Below are 18,059 nucleotides of genomic sequence, written 5' to 3' on the forward strand. Positions count from 1 at the left end.
CTTGCAGGATTTCATGGAATAGATTATCAATGCCCTTATGAGTCCCTTTGCCTTCTGGAATGCTAATTATCTGGATGTTTGGACATTTGATGGTATCTAGTACTTCTCATATCTTATTCTCATTTTTTTGAGCGATTTTCTCAGTCTTTGTGGTGGGTTTTTCTAGGCCAGCAATTTTCTCTTCTATGTCTGAGATTCTATTTTCTGTATGATCTAGTCTGCTTTTAATACTTTCAAGGGAGATTTTTACTTCCTGTATTATAGCCTTCATCTCTAACAATTCCATTTGATTCTTTTTTAAAGTGTGTAATTCCTCTTTTAGATCTTGCAAGAATTTCCTCACCTCCTGGAACTTGTCAGCTTCTTTCTCCTTTCTCTTCTGCAGTTCGTTGTCTCTCTTCTCTTCCATCTCTGTTAGCTTTGCCATTATGAATGTTCTAAATTCTTTATCAGACATTTCCATGATTTCCATTGAACTGCTTGTGGATGAAGAGGAGTTATTTTCCCTTGGAGGAGAGGTATTTTCTTGCTTTCCCATATTTCTTGTGGCCCTGCAGTGATTTCTAGTCATCTGATGGATGGTGTGTTTCTCCCTAATTCTTGAAGTTCAATTCTGAAATTACTATTTTGCAGGAGCCGTGAGGAATCCTCTCCTGGAGGCCTGCCTCTCGCCTCTCCTGCCACTCTAGCTTGCTTGCTGGAAGCTGAATTATCAGTAGGAAATCTTCATTTCTCTTTTACCTTGAAATCACTATTTTGCAGGAATCTTCTAAAAGGAGTATTTAACTTTATTTATTAATTTATTTATTTTAAATTTGACAAGAAGGAGTAGAGTGGGAGAGAGAGTGGGGGGAAGTAAAAAAGCAAGTCGCCAGGTCTGGGACTTGAACTATGGTCAGCCGTGTGGGAGTCCAGCACCCTTAACCACCATGCCACCTGCTGGCCCCTGATTTTAATATTTTAATATGCTTAAACTCAAAATTATAGATATAAGATAAAAACCAAATGGAGTCAAAGAAGTCTAGAAATTGTTTTTTTCCATTCTGTATTATTGGGTCACTGGAAAAGTCATGATGCATTTTTGCATAGAGAAATACATTATGATTTTCCCAACAGCCCAGCAGATAAATCTTGCATAGTGATGATATGTTCTTAGGAAATTGTAAAAAAAGAAATAAAAGAAACTATTAAAGAAGAATGTCAGCTTTGTTTCTTAGGGAGAATAGAACCTTACAAAATATGGGTTAAATAGCATTAACTAAGTTTCTTAATAGATATTATGTAAATTCATCCTCCTAGGAGAAAGTTCCACATGTCTTTTAGTTCTCTCACCTGGGGCCTAATGGGTAAGGCCCTCACAGCTCCCTGGTTTCCTGTCCGTGTGAGAGCCTACACCCCGTTTCTCCCTGGTCACCGTGTCCCAGCACCACCGCCTCTCCTGGTTGTGACGTCCCAGCAGTGCAGCCTGGCCTCTCCGCCCCACTGTGGAAGCGGCTGGCTGTAGTGATGGGGGCTCTCTGTCTCGTAGGTGGCAGACGCCTTTGTGTTCCTTGCTGACCTGCCTGGGCCTCAACGCCTTGTTTCTCACTTTGAATGAGGGTAAGCACTGCTTCCAGGGGCCAGTTTAAAAAATATATATATTTTGTTATTATCATTATTTAATTTGCTATAGATCACATGTGCTCACCAGAGAGAAAGAGAGAGTGAGAGAGTGAGAGAGAGAGAGAGAACGAGAGATAGAGAACAAGCAAGCCACCAGGTCTGGGTCCCAAACCGCAGTGGGCCTGTGGGAGTCCAGCGCCTTAATCACCACGCCACCTGCTGGCCCCAGGGGCCAGTGGATTTTGTGAATGAAGTTCGAGGAGAATACTGAAAGGCAGCCTTCGCGGGAGGAAGCCCGTCTTCTTGCCCTGGAGATAGCTATCCTGAGTCTGCTTGGTGTCAGATGCGGGCCCTGCAGAGGTGGTGCTGAGCCTCTTGCACATATTGACGTGTCTGTTAAGGCCTTGCCCATCTCTGAAGAGAGGGTAAGAGTGCTCTCAGAGAGTGTGTGTGAGGGATGAGATTACCTGTGCGTGATGCTTAGGGCAGCGCCTGGCATAGCACTAGCAGCCAGTGCGCTACAGCTGCTGTTACTCTCACTATTGGTTCCTTCTTTTTTTTTTTTTTTAGGTTTTTGCTATAGGGCGCATGTGCTCACCAGAAAGACAGAGAGAGAGACAGAGAGACAGAAAGCGAGAAACCACCACCCCCTCCCCCCCAGGGGGGATGGCCACGCCGCAGTCCCTTCTCCTTCATTCACCTCTCGGGATCCTGGGCACGCACACACTTGGGCCCGGTGTGAGTTTAAGCCACTGGGTCTGGGACACGAACCACAGTCAACTACATGGGAGTCTAGCGACATAGCCATTACGCTAGCTGCTGGTCCCGCTATTGTTTCCTTCTTGACTGATCACTGACGCACAGACCCTTTTCCAGTTTGGTTCCCTAACTGATTCAGGGATCACCTGGGGTCATGGCATGGGATAAGGGATTTTTGCCATTACCTGTTGCTTTTTCTCTGGTTCAGCAAGTGGGCCGGTAAGTGCTGCTGGGCAGTCACCAGCAGTGGGGAGTGGCATTACACCTTTGAGATAGAAGGGGGATGGGGTCCGTGGGTCTTCAGCAGCAATGTGCCCTTTTGTTACAAAGCATGCCATGACCCAGCCCTTTCCTTGGTTGGAACTGGCACATGACTGCAGAAGAAGCTGAACCTTGCAGGGGAAGATGAGGGAGGGTCCATGGGTGGGATGTTTGAGGAGCTGGTCCTTTACTTAGGTGGTCTTTCTTTTTTTTTTTCAGAGATATTTGCCATAGGGCGCGTGCGCTGTCCAGAAAGAGAGAGAAACAGAGAGACAGAAAGTGAGAAATCACCCCCTGGGGCGATGGCCACACTGCAATCCCTTCTCCTCCATTCTGTTCTTGGGATCTTGGGCACGCATGCACACACGCCTGACGTGAGTTTAAGCCCATCCGTTCCAGGTTTGGGACTTGAACCGCGGTTGACTGTGGGAGTTCAGCGACATAGCCATTACGCTAACTGCTGGTCCCACAAAAATCTCATCTTAAAAAAGTTTTTGTTTTTTTTTTTTTTTTTTGGAGAGAGATTTTTGCTGTACGGTGAGTGTTCTCACCAGAGAGACAGAAAGCAAGAAATCACTCCCCTTCCCCCCAAGGACATGGCCATGCCACAATCCCTTCTTCTCCATTTCTCCTCTTAGGATCTTGGGTATACATGCACCCTATGTGAGTTTTAAGTCACCAGGTCCGGGACTCAGACTGCCGTCAACTCCATGGGAGTCCAGCGATGCAACCATTATGCCATCTGCTGGTGCTAGCGCGTGTGTCCGTTTTTTTTTTTTGTCCATTGCCAGAGGTGTGCACTTGCCAGAGAGAGACAGCAAGACAGGGAGAGAGCAAGCACCCTCCAATGGGACGTGGCCATACCACAATCCCTTCTTCCCCCTTCCCCATTTCTCCATCCTGTTGGGATTTGGATATTCACGTGCACACGCCTGGCATGTTCTCCAGGCCACTGGGGCTAGGTCTTGAATCATGGCTGGCCATGTGGGATCTGGCTTCCATATCTGCTAGGCCACAGGGCCATCCTCAGATCTCATCGTCTGTTTCTTTGTTGGGCTTTTTTTTGCCTGCTTCAAACTCTCAGAGTGTTAGATTTTCCTGCATATACCTCCAAAATCAATCTGTTCATATGGTGATGTTTCCTAGCCTATGGCCTACTGCCTCATTAGCTTGCTCTCGGGACACCACGTTACGTGGAAGTTCCTTCTTTGAATTTTATCTCAGCCTCACCAGTTCTCTATCAACCATGGCTTGTGGTATTTTAAAAGCCAAAGGAAAGGCTTCCAGTCTGCTTTAGTGGTTCAAAGGTCTGAATATCAGCTGACATTCAGTGCTCCCAGCAGCCTCCAGGCGTGAGCCACCTACTGTGTGCAGGTTGCATGGTTTTTCTGTTTTTTAGTTTTTGTTATAGGGCATGTGTGTTTGATGGAGAGGTAAAGTGAGAAATCACACACTGGGGGATGGCAGTGCTACAGCCCCTTCTCCATTTTTGGGACTTACATGCACACGCACCTGGTGTGTTTTTCAAGCTGCTGGTTCCGTGACTCGAACCACACTCAGTCATCCATGAGGGATCCAGCCACCTTAACCTCTGTTCCACCTGCTGGCCCCAAGCTCTGTTTTTAACTGTATTAAAAATGAGGCTGTGGGTGCGTGTGCGTGCGTGCCCAAGATCCCGAGAGGAGAATGGAGGAGAGGGGATTGTGGTGTGGCCATCCCCCTTGGGGGGGGTGATTTCTCGCTTTCTGTCTCTGTCTGTCTCTGTCTTTCTGGCGAGCGCACGCACCCTATAGCAAAAACCTCTCCAAAAAAAAAAAAAAATGAGGCTGAAGCTACATCCATGACCAAATGGTAAAGTCTCAGGCCCTAAAAGCGACTGTTACTGGAGGAGACAGTGAACATCCCTGTAATCTGTCAGGTGAAGAGATTTGATGGAAAGTAAAGCCAGGTTAAGTGGCTGAGGGTGGGGTGAGGGAGTGTGTCCCCCTATGGTCAGGGGAGGCCTCAGCAGACTGGAGGAGGCGAGGGAGTGGGCGTGTGGACAGCTGGGCGGGCAAGCTCCTGGGCCTTGCTTTCTGGGTTACTTGCAGTGTTCCTGGTCCCACAGGTGCATGGTACTCCGTGGGTGCCCTGATGATTTCAGTGCCCGCCCTGCTGGGCTACCTTCAGGAGGTTTGCCGGGCACAGCTGCCCAAGGCCGAGCTGATGCGGAGGAAGTATCACAGCGTGCGGCAGGAAGACCTGCAGAGAGTTCGCCTTTCCCGCCCTGAGGCCGTGGCAGAGGTGAAGAGCTTGTGAGTATGATGGAGAGGCTGGGTGGTGGGAGCAAGCTGGTTATAACAGTGACAGTGGCCACCGCCTGAACGCCTGCCGTGTGTGCGACACTGTGTTAGGCAGCCCACAGGCGCAGTTCCATTCATCTCTCTAACAGGTCTGCGAGGTCACTACTGTCACTACCACTTGTGTATAGATATAGAAAAGGCTCACACAGAAAGTGGGGGTGAGAATCCAGGTCTAGGGCCTTGACTCTGCACGTGTGCATGAGCCAGCCTGAGCTCCAAGCTCCTCTGTTTACTTACTGTGTGACATTGGGCAGATTGCTTGGCCTCCCTGTGCCGGGCTCCTTATCTGTCAGATGGAATGGCCATAGGCTTGTTCTACACAAGGTGGTAGTGAAGATGAACAGTGTCTGGAACCCAGGAAGCGTTCAGTAAATGTTAGTTGTCACACATAGTGGGGGTAGGGTAAGGTACAAGCAGGCAGGTGGCTGGGCCTCGCTCAGCAGTTCTGAGTCAATTACCTGGAGTAGGACCTGAGTATGTGGTTTTATAAAAGACTTTTTTACTTTGAAATATTTTTAAACTTACAAAAGGGGTGCAAGCATCAAACAGAACTCCCCTATACCTTTTACCCAGATAAAATAGTTACTAATATTTAACTGCATTGACTTCATCTCTGTCTCTCTGTAATACACATTAATTTCTTTTTCCTAGACTGTTTGCAAGTAAGTTGCAAACAAAATGCCTTTTTATCCCAAATTCTTCAGCATGCATTTCCTAAGACCAAGGACATTCTCATATGTCCACAGTACTATAATAAAAATTGGGAAATTGAACAGTGATATCATTAATATTAATTAATAGCATTATCCAATTTGTAGTTTATAATCACATTTTATCAGTTGTATTATTAACTGTTTTTTGGTCTTAAGTTTATGAGTGATAGACTAGGGGGTAGGAAATAGACAGACAGACGGCACCAGGGTCTTGATGCCATGATCCACCTCCAGCCTCAGTCAGCCCCGGGTCACATTGTGCACGTGCCCAGGGCATTCAGGGAGGTCTCTCAATGCAAATCCAGAACCTTCCCAGGTGGGTCAGCCTCACACATAGTTGTGTTTTACTTCTGCACCATCGTGAGGGTTGCGTTTTATTGTTGTAAAACAACAAACATCTGGCTCTTAATAAGCTTCTTCCTTTTTTAAAAAAATAGTTATTTTTTTATTTAACTTTATTTATTTTAATTAATTAATTAATTAATTAAATTATTTTAATTTGACCAACCAGAGAGGGGCAGAATGAGAGAAAGAGAGGGGGAAAGTGAGAAAGTAAGCTGACAGGCCCAGGACTCGAACCTCTGTCAGCCATGTGTGAGAGTCCAGCACTCTTAACCACCATGCCACCTGCTGGTCCCCCTAATGAACTTCTTTATGACGGTTCCCTCTGATCAGGATCGAATCTAGGATCATATATTACATTTAGTCTTTAGTCTCCTTTAACCTGGAGCGGTTCCCCAGTCTGTTTCTCATGACCTTCACATGTTTGAATAGTGCAAGCTTTTTATTTTGTAGAATTTTTGTCAAATTTGGTTCCTTGTGATTAGAGTAAGGTTCGGCATTTTTGGCAGAAGTATTACAAATGATGTGTTGTCTTTGCATCTGTGTCAGGAGGCATATGATGCTAGCAGAGTCCAACCTGGGCACTTGGTTAAGGCTTCTTTGTAAATGATCATTTTATCCTTCATTTTAGTAATCTGAAGGGAGACTATGTGAATATCTTTTTTTTTTTTTTTTTTTGAGAGAGATTTTTGCTATAGGGCACGTGTGCTTCCCAGAATGACAGCAAAAAATCACCCCCCAGGGGGTTGGGGTGCAGTCCTCTCTCCTCCATTCTCTCAGGATTTTGGGCACACACATACACGTGCCCAGCATGAGTTTCAAGCTGCTGGGTTTGGGACTTGAACCACTATTGACCATGTGGGAGTCTAGCGCCTTAACCACTCTGCCACCTGCTGACTCCAGGCTATGTGAATATTATTTTCCTAGTCAGACATTCACATGCTGCTTAAAATCCATTGACGGAATCATTTATTACTGTGATGTTTGAGAAGGCGATTTTCTAATTACCACTCCGTTTACATTTATTCTATAAGAAAGAGCTCTTCAAATGTATTTACCAGTGTAAACGTATACGTTTTTACTTCATGTAGTGACTGTCATCTATTAGTGTTATTATTTATTTTGATCTTAGATTGTTCTAGGTTCGGACAGTGGCAATCTTTCAAGCTGGCGCCTGTGCTCTTTAATGTGTCTCCGTCACTTTTGAGCTCTTCCTTCCTTTGTGGTAGAACAGGACGTTCATGATCATCTCACATATTCCCTGCCCTAGCCCTAGAGTCAGCCTTTTCCCTAAGGAGCCTTTCAGAAACTCAGATTTTCAGACCAGCAGTTGGCGTAATGGCTATATTGCCGAACTCCCATGTAGTCGACCTTGGTTCGAGTCCCCAATCAGGTGGCTTAAACTCACGCTGGGCGCATATACATGTGTGCCCAAGATCCTGAGAGGAGAATGGAGAAGAAGGGATTGCGGCATGGCTATCCCCCCTTGGGGGTGAGTTCTTGCTTTCTGTCTCTCTGTCTCTCTTTCTTTCTGGTGAGTACGTGCTCCCTATAGCAAAAACCGCTCCAAAAAAACCCTCAGATCTGGGTGAATGGATGTGCATGTGGCTTCTAGGGTGCATCTATGTTTTTTTTTTTTTTTGAAGAGGTTTGTGCTATAGGGCACATGCGCTTACCAGAAAGACAGAGACAAAGAAACAGAAAGCAAGAAATCACCCCCGGGGCAATGGCCACACCCGCAAGTCTCTTCTCAGGATCTTGGGCGCACACATATATGCGCATGGTATGAGTCCAAGCCACCGGGTCTGGGATTCGAATTGCAGTTGACTACATGAGAGTCCAGTGACGTAGCTATTATGCCAACTGCTAGTCCCAGGTGCATCCATGTTTTAAAAGAACCAAATAAAACAAGTTCTACCCCCCCAAGCGAGTTTACTTCACATCAGGTAGAGAAGTGTCGGTCTGCCTCGCCATTTGTCCTCACAGCTGCATGTGCCTGTGAGGTAGTTCGCTGGTCCTCACTTTATGGATGAGCAACTGCAGCCCCAGAGAAGTTAAGTAGCAGGGAGGAGCAGGAACCTCCATACTGTTGCCACCTCCCAGAAGGGGTAAGGTGTACCTGGTACCTTGGCCTGGCCAGTGTGTGTGAAGAGACTGGCCTCCCTCCCCAGCCGCTGGCGGCCCTCTCACAGAGCCCCTGTGTCTGCAGCTTGATCCAGCTGGAGGCCTTCCTGAGCCGCCTGTGCTGCACCTGCGAAGCTGCCTACCGCGTGCTGCACTGGGAGAACCCTGTTGTGTCTTCACGGTGAGTGGCCCCCTCTCCCCTACCTCCAGCTGCCTATGCTCCTGCCTGAGGGCAGGCGCGCCTCCCGGCTCTTCAGCGTACATCTGCACAGATGTTCACAGGCCCCCATGTGGGCTTTTAGATGCTTTCTTTTAGGTGTGGCAAAAGTAGTTTAATGAAAGCAAAATAACTTACCGTGTAATCTAGCACCCTGATATAGCAGCCGATCTCACATTCAGCTTGCCTTCTAGAGTTTCTCACACGCGTGTGCAGTCATGTCATAGCTTACAGACAGGGCTGTTTTGAGAAACACAGTGTTAGGTGGTTTCAACGTCATGTAAGCATTAGACTTAGATGGTCTAGCCTACAGCCCGCCTAGGTGTCCGGTGTACTGTCATAGGTGCTGTCTGTCACTGACGGCAGGTCCTTGCGTAGCCTGCGACTGTACTTGTAGCTTTGTAGCGTATGTGACATCTGTCTTTCATTGTATCGTATGAGGTTTTCTTTGGAATTATTTGTAATAGAGACGGAGTATAATTAAAGGGATCCATTTATTGCATATTTTTCTTTGATCCCTTTCCCTGGAATTTATAGCCTTCTTGGTGCTTCTGCTTAACCAGACATTTTTGTTTGTTTGTTTTTGAGAGAGATTGCCTATTTATTTAATTGATTTCTTTAGTTTGCTTATAGGGTACCATAGAGAGAGGGAAATTGAGAAATCATCCCCACAGTGTATGCCCATGCTGCAATCCATGAGCCCAGTGTGATTTTCAAGCCGCAAGTCTGGGACTTGAACTTCATATAGTTGGCCACGTGGCATCCTGCTGCCTTAACCATCATACCACCTACTAGCCGTGTTCAACTGTTTTTCATTTCTAACCTCAGGGTGAACATTTTAATGGGTTTAGCTTTAATTTTTTGAATTTTTTTCTTAGAGTGAATTTAAGGATGTAGCTGCGCCAGGTGGAATGACTAGTTTGAGGCTCTTTACACACGCGCATCTACTTAGTCTGCACCTCGGGCCTGGCGCTGTGCTCACTGCTTCCTGTGCATTGTCTCAGCCTTCTTAGTGGCCCTTTTTATTTATTTTTTTTAAGAATTATTTAACTTTATATATTTATTTTTAATTTGACCAGAGAGGGACAGAGCAAGAGAGTGAGAGAGAATGAGAGAGAGAAAGGGAAAGTGAAAAAGCAAACTGCCAGATCTGGGGCTCAAACTGTGGTCAGCCATGTGGGAGTCCAGCACCCTTAACTACCACACCACCTGCCGGCCCCAATAGGCATAATTTTTTGGAGAGATTTTTGCTATAGGGTGCGTGTGCTCACCAGAAAGACAGAGAGATAGAAAGCAAGAAATCACCCCCCAGGGGGGATGGCCACGCCGCAATCCCTTCTCCATTTTCCTCTCGGGATCTTGGGCATGCACGCATACGCGCCCGACGTGAGTTTTCAGCCACCGGGTCCGGGACTCGAACCATGGTTGACTACGTGGGAGTCCAGTGACATAGCCATTATGCTAACTGCCATAGCCATTATGCTAACTGCTGGTCCCAACCAATAGGCATAGTTTTAATCCCCATCTTCCATGGAAAGAAGTGCGATGCCCAGAGACTGGCCGCGGTGAGACATGGCAAAGCTGGATTCTGATCCCAGCGTGTGATACTCTATACTTCAGACTCGAGACCCTGAGTTGTGACGGCAGAGTTTAAACCAATCCATGCGGCCCTCCACCCCAGACACCATCGCAGCCTCACGGGCATCAGTTCTTAGTCACGGTGGCTCGTGGGGAGTTCTGAATCTTTCTTCATCACTATTTCCTGCTATTTGATGAGCAGGTCTTGCCAGTGTGTTACCTGCACTCAGAGCTGTTTCTCCCAGACGCCATGTGGATAAGAAACCTGGTCCTTCCGACCTTGCGATCTTGTGGTTCTTCCTTCACGCAGGTTTTACGGGGCTCTTCTGGGCACGGTGTGCATGCTGTACCTGCTGCCGCTCTGCTGGGTCCTTACCCTTTTAAACAGCATGCTCTTTTTGGGGAACGTGGAGTTCTTCCGAGGTAAGCCCTGGCTTCCTGTGCATTGTCTCAGCCTTCTTAGTGGCCCTTTTTATTTATTTTTTTTAAGAATTATTTAACTTTATATATTTATTTTTAATTTGACCAGAGAGGGACAGAGCAAGAGAGTGAGAGAGAATGAGAGAGAGAAAGGGAAAGTGAAAAAGCAAGCTGCCAGATCTGGGGCTCAAACTGTGGTCAGCCATGTGGGAGTCCAGCACCCTTAACTACCACACCACCTGCCGGCCCCAATAGGCATAATTTTTTGGAGAGATTTTTGCTATAGGGTGCGTGTGCTCACCAGAAAGACAGAGAGATAGAAAGCAAGAAATCACCCCCCAGGGGGGATGGCCACGCCGCAATCCCTTCTCCATTTTCCTCTCGGGATCTTGGGCATGCACGCATACGCGCCCGACGTGAGTTTTCAGCCACCGGGTCCGGGACTCGAACCATGGTTGACTACGTGGGAGTCCAGTGACATAGCCATTATGCTAACTGCCATAGCCATTATGCTAACTGCTGGTCCCAACCAATAGGCATAGTTTTAATCCCCATCTTCCATGGAAAGAAGTGCGATGCCCAGAGACTGGCCGCGGTGAGACATGGCAAAGCTGGATTCTGATCCCAGCGTGTGATACTCTATACTTCAGACTCGAGACCCTGAGTTGTGACGGCAGAGTTTAAACCAATCCATGCGGCCCTCCACCCCAGACACCATCGCAGCCTCACGGGCATCAGTTCTTAGTCACGGTGGCTCGTGGGGAGTTCTGAATCTTTCTTCATCACTATTTCCTGCTATTTGATGAGCAGGTCTTGCCAGTGTGTTACCTGCACTCAGAGCTGTTTCTCCCAGACGCCATGTGGATAAGAAACCTGGTCCTTCCGACCTTGCGATCTTGTGGTTCTTCCTTCACGCAGGTTTTACGGGGCTCTTCTGGGCACGGTGTGCATGCTGTACCTGCTGCCGCTCTGCTGGGTCCTTACCCTTTTAAACAGCATGCTCTTTTTGGGGAACGTGGAGTTCTTCCGAGGTAAGCCCTGGGGAGTCTGATGGAGTGGGGTTCAAGCCAGTGCTGAGGGCTGGGGTAGGCTCCCTTTCCCGTCCACCTGTTTGCTGTGCCTGCCACAAGGTGGGGACATCACTTGGCGGTCTTCCCCAGTGGTCTTTCTCCTGCGTCTCTGAGACATTAGGTGAGGCTGACATCTCACTGGGGACACTCTCCCAGAGGGGTCCCCCCTCCCCGAGGCAGATGAATCACTGCTTCCATGATAGGGTGGCTTTCAGGAGATGAGGGAGGGATGTTTTCCAAAGTTGCTACAGTCCTCCAGGCCAAGCCACCTGGAGTTGCTGCCACATCTCTGTGTGATCCTGGAGTACCCACCTGCCATCTGAGGCAGTGTGGAGGCCTGAGTCACAGAGGGTTGGACCTGTGCACGCACTGGGGTGATGGCTGTGTTTATTCTCTCCCTGTGGCGGGTAATTAACTGCAGAGCCCTGGTTTACCAAGCACTGCCATGTTTAACCTCCCTCCCATCTGGGTTGGATGGTGGTGGTTCTCTTGTTTATGTGGCTTAGGTTAGGTGAGCAGCTCAGATAGGTAGGCGACTCTTTCCTCCAGCAGAGAGGGTGCTGGAGGAAGAGGCCAGCCAGCTGCAGAGTGGCGTACTCCCAAGTGTCATTCATTGTCTCGTTTCTGCCTTTGCCCTGTTGTCTTGCCTGGGTAGTGGTGTCTGAGTACAGGGCATCCCTGCAGCAGCGGATGAACCCCAGGCAGGAAGAGCACACCCAGGAGAGCCCACCACCGCCGGACGCTGCGGAGATGGGTGCTCTGCTGGAGAGCACGCCTGCCCCCACGCCCACGGAGGTAAGTGTCCTGATTGTCGGCCAGGCCTGCCGCAGGCAGGGGGTGGGGCCTGCCTGTTTCCAACTTGTTCCTACCACAGAGCTCCTGGGCAGGCCTGTCTTCCTGCGTCTTCTCCGGCTTGATCCCCCAAGAAGCGCTTTGTAAGAAGAATCGTGATACGCGTAGCTACCCTGTGCTTTATTGAGCACTTGCTCTGGGTCAGATGCTGTTCCAAGCACTTCAGAGATATTAACCCTGTGGGGTCTAGGTTATTTTAGAGAATGGGATTTTTGTGCAGAAGGGAGGGCTGAGGCACAGGTGGACTGCCCAGAGCCTGAAGGCCTGACACAGGCCACGCTCCCAACTCTGTGCTCTGCAGCCACCGTAGGTCCAATCTTGGCCTTGTTCCTATCTCCCTTCCTTTGCTGGCTTAGAAGGTGTTCGCTTTCCTCTGGCCCCTCCTTTCTTGTGTTTGGGCTGTTTTCTGTGGGACAGAGACAGGTGCTGGCCGCCTGGGTACTAGCTCAGAACAGGTGTTCCTCTGCTCAGGACAGGGCTGCCAGCCTTCTCCATCTGTCATGGTGTCTCTCTGCCCAGGACCTCACACCAGGCAGCGTAGAGGAGGCCGAGGAGGCAGAGCCAGACGAGGAATTTAAAGACGCGATTGAGGTGGGTGACCCTTCCCCAGCACCGCTACTGACCAGGCCAGAGGTTGGGTGGTCCTGGAGCTGTGTTTTTCTTTAATTTGCTTACATCCAAATGAGAGGCCAGCTAGAACTCACTAGTTGACAGGGTGCCACTGAACTCCTCCTCCCTCTGGGAAATGTCCCGCGGGGAAGCTAAGGAAGGCAGGTTAGGAGGGGCTGCTGCCCCATGTCTGCCCTTCTGCTAGCGAGTTCCACAAGCCGTCCCTTCGGGGCCAGGGAGGGAGGTTGGAAACAGTGGTTACACAGCCAGGAGCTGGGTCAGGTCTGTTAAGTAGCCTTCTTGGTTTTAGGCTGGTGGTTCCAGCTGTGGAATGCAACAATGTGTTATTTGGCATGCAGAGTTGTAATGTTTTGAGCGTCTTTGAGCACAGGGAGATTTTTGAGAGAACTGGTTAGATTTTTGATAGAACTGGGTTTCTGGCTCTCCTGGCAGCCTGAGTCTGCAGCAGTCAGTGTAGCTGAGGACTGACTCCCTTTTCAATAAGTCACGTGCTGTGGGTATAGGTCCCCAGTACTACTTATCCTCTGCAGTCACTGAGGCCTGGTGGCAGTCGCTATTTATGGTCACATTTACAATATTGTTTTCTCATAGTCAGAAGCACTTCTGTCTGTTTAGAGAGATTTTTATTGTAGGGTGCATATGCTCACTGGAGAGACAGACTGAGAAATCACCCCCCGGGGGCATGGCCATGTCATAATCCCTTTTCCTCCCATAATCCCTTCTTTCCCATTCTCCTCTCAGGGTTTTTAGGCATGTACACACATGTGACTGGTGTGAGTTTTATACTGCAGGTCTGGGACTTGAACTGTGGTTGGCCATGTGGGAATTCAGCACCTTCCACTATGCCACCTGGTGGCCCCTGGAAATCACTTCTCTATGTCTCTGTGTAAATGGGAAATTGAGATATAGAAATGGGGGTCTTGGACTGGCAAGTAGCATAGAAGCTAAGATGCCGGATCCCGTATAGCTGATTCCATGGTTTGAGAACCAGTGGCTTGGAAATTGTGCCAGGCAAGTGTGCACACATGCCTGAAATCCTGAGAAGAGAATGGAGGAGAAGGGATGGTGGTGTGACCATCCTCTTGGGAGGTGGTTTCTCACTTTCCTTCTCCGGTCTTGGCGTGTGCGCTCATGGGAGGCACGCCCTATAGCTAAAAAGTAAAAGAAATGTGGGACTTGTGAATCCCCATGATATGCACCTAGCCCTCCTCACTCTTGCATCAGCCCAGTTCACGCAGGCGTTTGGGTTTTTGACAGCAAAGGATTTCTCGAAGACTGTGATGGACAGTCGCAGACTATGGATCTGGGTTGGGCAGGTATAGCAAGAGCTCTCAAGCATTTTTGTTCACAACCTACAGAAAGATGCACACTTCGCATCTGCCCAGTTCACACTGTCTGTAAAATATGTAACCCTTAAAGGACCAGAAGCTTCCTGAGAGTACTCTGTAGGGATGCTTTCCTTCTCTGTTCCGTCCTGTTCTGTTGAAATCGGGACCCATGGAGGTGATGTGACCCAGTGTGAAGAGCTGTGGTCCATAGTTGGCTGCAAGCTTGTTTGAGGCCCGGTCCTTTTATGGGGCAACTCTTTTTTTTTTTGGAGAGATTTTTTTCACTACAGGGCGTGTACGCTCGCCAGACAGACTGAGAGAGACAGAGAGACAGAAAGCGAGAAATCATCCCCCAGGGGGGATGGCCACGCCGCAATCCCTTCTCCATTCTCCTCTCGGGATCTTGGGCACACACGCACATGCGCCTGGCGTGAGTTTTAAGCCACTGGGTCCGTGATGCGAACTGCGGTCGACTACGTGGGAGTCCAGCGACATAGCCATTACGCTAACTGCTGGTTCCCTGGGGCAGCTCTTAACACGGACCTCTGGGAGGCACTTGGGAGTCAGAGTGGCACATCCACCTTTCATTGTGCTTGGAGGCTCCCCTTCAGCAGCTTTCCCTTGCTATCTTTCTCTGTTTTCTCCCTTCCTTCCCTGCACCTCGGGAGGCAGGAGACCCACCTGGTGGTGCTGGTGAGTAGGCATGTTGGTCAGGCGGGCAGGGGCGGGCCTTGGGGAGGGTGGCTGAGACAGCTGTTGCCACACCTCTGGGGTCTGCCATGCTGGGGTGCCTCACACGTAGGGCACAGAGCAGGGCTCAGGAGGTGGGCAGAGCTGGAAGGAAGTGTCCCCACAGGAGGATGACGAAGGCACCCCATGCCCAGCAGAGGATGAGCTGGCCCTCCAGGACAACGGGTTCCTGAGTAAGAACGAGGTCCTGCGCAGCAAGGTGTCCCGGCTCACGGAGCGGCTCCGCAAGCGCTACCCCGCCAACAACTTCGGTATGGCCAGGGAGGGCGCCAGGCCCGGGAGCGGGGAGGAAGGCCTCATGGGCCAGTGGGAGTCCCCCGGCTCCCCAGGGGCATTGTCTCAGAATTGGGGGTAGTGATTTGTGACAAAAGCAGGGCAGAAAAGTACGTCTGCGGAGGCTTTGTGGCGTCTGTGGCCCTTGGTTCCTCCCACGTGGTCTGGGGAGAATCTGCCGTTGTGCTGACCATGCTCTGCCGGACAAGGTGTCCATGAAGATAAATTTGAGAACTTTTGGCCCCTTTTTTATGAAAAGAAGACATACTGGAATGTTGATGGTGTGTTTTTATCAGTGACAGATAACACTTCATTTTGATCAATTTTGCGTAAGTGGGTCATCTTTGGAAAGTGAACTTACCCAGCATGAATTTACTTCACATCAGTCCAGTTGAAGATACCATACATACTGTCCTCGACAGAAACTTCTTAACCCGGTGTAATCTCGCCTGTCTCTTTTGGGAATTACTGCCCTTGCTTTGGGGGTCTTATTTAAGAAGCCTTTGCCTACTCCAGTGTCTCCCAGAGTTTCCCCAGTGTTTTCCACCAGCCTAATCTCTATTCAAGTCACAAGTTCGCATTGAGTGGTCCGCAGCCTGACTTTGTATTCTGAGCACTGCCGTACGGGCAGCATATTTCCAGTATCCTCTGAAGGTACATTCTTTTTTAATAACTAATGCATATGCATTATACATGTTTATGGCTTTCAGTGTGATTTTCAATATATAAATACAGTGTGTAATGATCACTCAGGTTAATTGCATGTGGAACACCTCAAATATTTGTGTTTTGTGTTGGGGAAGAAAGAAAAGTACATCTGTGGGACTCTGAGATTAGCAGACACTGGGCAGGACTGTTGAAGGAACGTGGGCCCCTCCTTGGCCCTCTGTCCTTGCTGAATATTAGCTTGTGGGAAGACCAGGAGTTCCTTTTGGGAATGCGACCCCAGAGCTGTAGAGAGCTGTAAGACAGACCCGAGGCAGAGCTTTGGAAGGCAGTGAAGATGATGCAAAGGACAGTACGTGTCCCACTCAGCAGGTGTCCTTGAGCAGGGTATTTCATGTCCCTAGGTCTCCCTTTCCCTTCTGTGAAGCGGGGTAGTAGGTCTTACCTCGGAGTGTGGTTAGGGTCTTGAATGCGCTGGTGCCTGCTTGGTTTACAGTGAGTGCTTAGCTAGCGGGTACTGTTCATATGGGAGGCCCTGCTCCAGTCTGCAGGTCCCTTGAGCCTGTCTCAGTCTTTCTGATCCAGCTGGAAGCCAGTTGAAGCAAAAGGCCTCACCTCAGTTCACGGTGGCACCCTCACCTTGCAGGCTGTTTGTAGATCAGCCAGTTCTTATTTTACTGCTGGGTCAAGGAAGGCCGCTGTGACACCGGCGTCTCAGCAGGGAGGGCTTTCAGGCTCTGCTTCTGGGGGTTCCTACGAGCTACAGTGACGTGAGCTGCCAGGGGCCTCAGTCTACTCAGGCTGCTGTAACGGTACACACGGTGGCTCTTACACGGCACGGTTATGTCTCATGGTCGGAGACCAGGGCGCCACCGTGACCAGACTCCAGCGAGGGCCCTCTGTGCTGCTCATAGGCGGCGCCTGCTCGTGTACTCACCGGCCTTTCTCGGGGCCCCTTTTACAGGGGCATTGATCCATCTGTGAGAGCTCTGCCGACCAGCTGCTGGAGGGCCTACCTTCTAATACCATCACTGGGGGATTAGGACTTGCCGTGTGGACTTGGGGGACCATGCCAGGGGCTGTTTCGTTCTGGTTGCTAGTGCATAGGGGACTCAGGGCTGCCCAAGAGCTTGACTGTGTCCTCTGAGTGGGAGAGTCCCAGCAGGGAGGGCCGCCTCTGAGCTGGAGGCTCTGAGCCCATTCCTCGGCAGCCCCCACTCTCCTGTCTCCTTGGCCTTGTCATGTGGTGGTTAGGCTAGAGCCTGTCCTCTGGCCGAGGGCAGACTGAGAAAGGCCTGGGGAGGCGCTGACAGGGAATGGGATGGCCTGGCTGCCATCTGTGCATGGCTGCGTGGTGGTGTCTTTTTCTTCTTTTTTTTGGCAGAGGTTTTTCTTTTCTTTTCTGACTATAGGGTGCATGCACTCGCCAGAAAGAGAGAGAGAAAGAGACAGAATGCAAGAAATCACCCCCCAGGGGCGATGACCACGCCTCAGTTCCTTCTTCTCCATTCTCCTCTCTGGATCTTGGGTACCCATGCACACGCGCCCGGTGTGAGTTAAGCCACCGGGTCTGGGACTTGAACCACGGTAGACTAAGTGGGAGTCCAGCAACATAGCCATTACGCCAACTGCTGGTCCTGCATGGTGGTTTCACCAGACCACGTGGTGCCCTTGGGTGCGTGGCCCTGGCTCTTGATCATCTAAGAGGAGCTCCGGCCATGGGTCTGGTGTCTGTCTGAGGAGCTCCTGCCTTCCTTGCTGAGGGGAGGCGGGCAGGCTGCCTTCTCCAAGCTCATGGAGCGGGAGGCTGCTTCTTGGGGCATCCCCTTTCCTGGGCTGGCACCACGAGCAGGCATGGCCATGCTCTACCTTCTCCCTCTGCCTGGAGCTGCCAGCTCGCCACCAGCAAAGGGCATTATCTTCAGGACCTCAGCCTCAGGTTTTTCCAGCTCCAGCCAGGGTCTCGAACCCTGGGGAGTTTCCTTTAGCAAGAGCTGTAGGAGATCTGACTGGACAGAGGGAGCTGTCAGTGTAGCGGGGGCCTTCGCTCTCTACCTGGCCCGACTGATGCCCTAGGGGCACCGCGTGCTCCCTGCAGCTCCTAGGTGCCCTGGCCATATCACAGCACCCCT

General features: G+C 49.9%; 1 protein-coding gene across 5 annotated transcripts in view; it reads left to right on the forward strand.

The window, feature by feature from the left end:
* Nucleotides 1-18,059, forward strand: part of ZFYVE27 (zinc finger FYVE-type containing 27) — a 31,765-nt gene that overhangs the window by 7,899 nt on the left and 5,807 nt on the right. The window contains exons 2-10 of one of the 5 annotated variants that reach the window (XM_027775276.1): nt 634-715; nt 1,529-1,599; nt 4,730-4,916; nt 8,229-8,324; nt 10,249-10,361; nt 12,084-12,223; nt 12,752-12,871; nt 14,911-14,931; nt 15,095-15,239. In XM_027775276.1, coding sequence (XP_027631077.1) covers nt 4,756-4,916; nt 8,229-8,324; nt 10,249-10,361; nt 12,084-12,223; nt 12,752-12,871; nt 14,911-14,931; nt 15,095-15,239 — 796 coding nt within the window. In that variant the 5' untranslated portion in view covers nt 634-715; nt 1,529-1,599; nt 4,730-4,755. The remainder of the gene's footprint in view (nt 1-633; nt 716-1,528; nt 1,600-4,729; nt 4,917-8,228; nt 8,325-10,248; nt 10,362-12,083; nt 12,224-12,751; nt 12,872-14,910; nt 14,932-15,094; nt 15,240-18,059) is intronic. The other 4 variants (XM_006157345.3, XM_006157347.3, XM_006157346.3 and 1 more) reach the window with 4 other exon arrangements.

The sequence above is a fragment of the Tupaia chinensis genome, unplaced genomic scaffold (genome assembly GCF_000334495.1).
Source record: "Tupaia chinensis unplaced genomic scaffold, TupChi_1.0 Scaffold000539_1, whole genome shotgun sequence".
Lineage (NCBI taxonomy): Eukaryota > Metazoa > Chordata > Mammalia > Scandentia > Tupaiidae > Tupaia > Tupaia belangeri.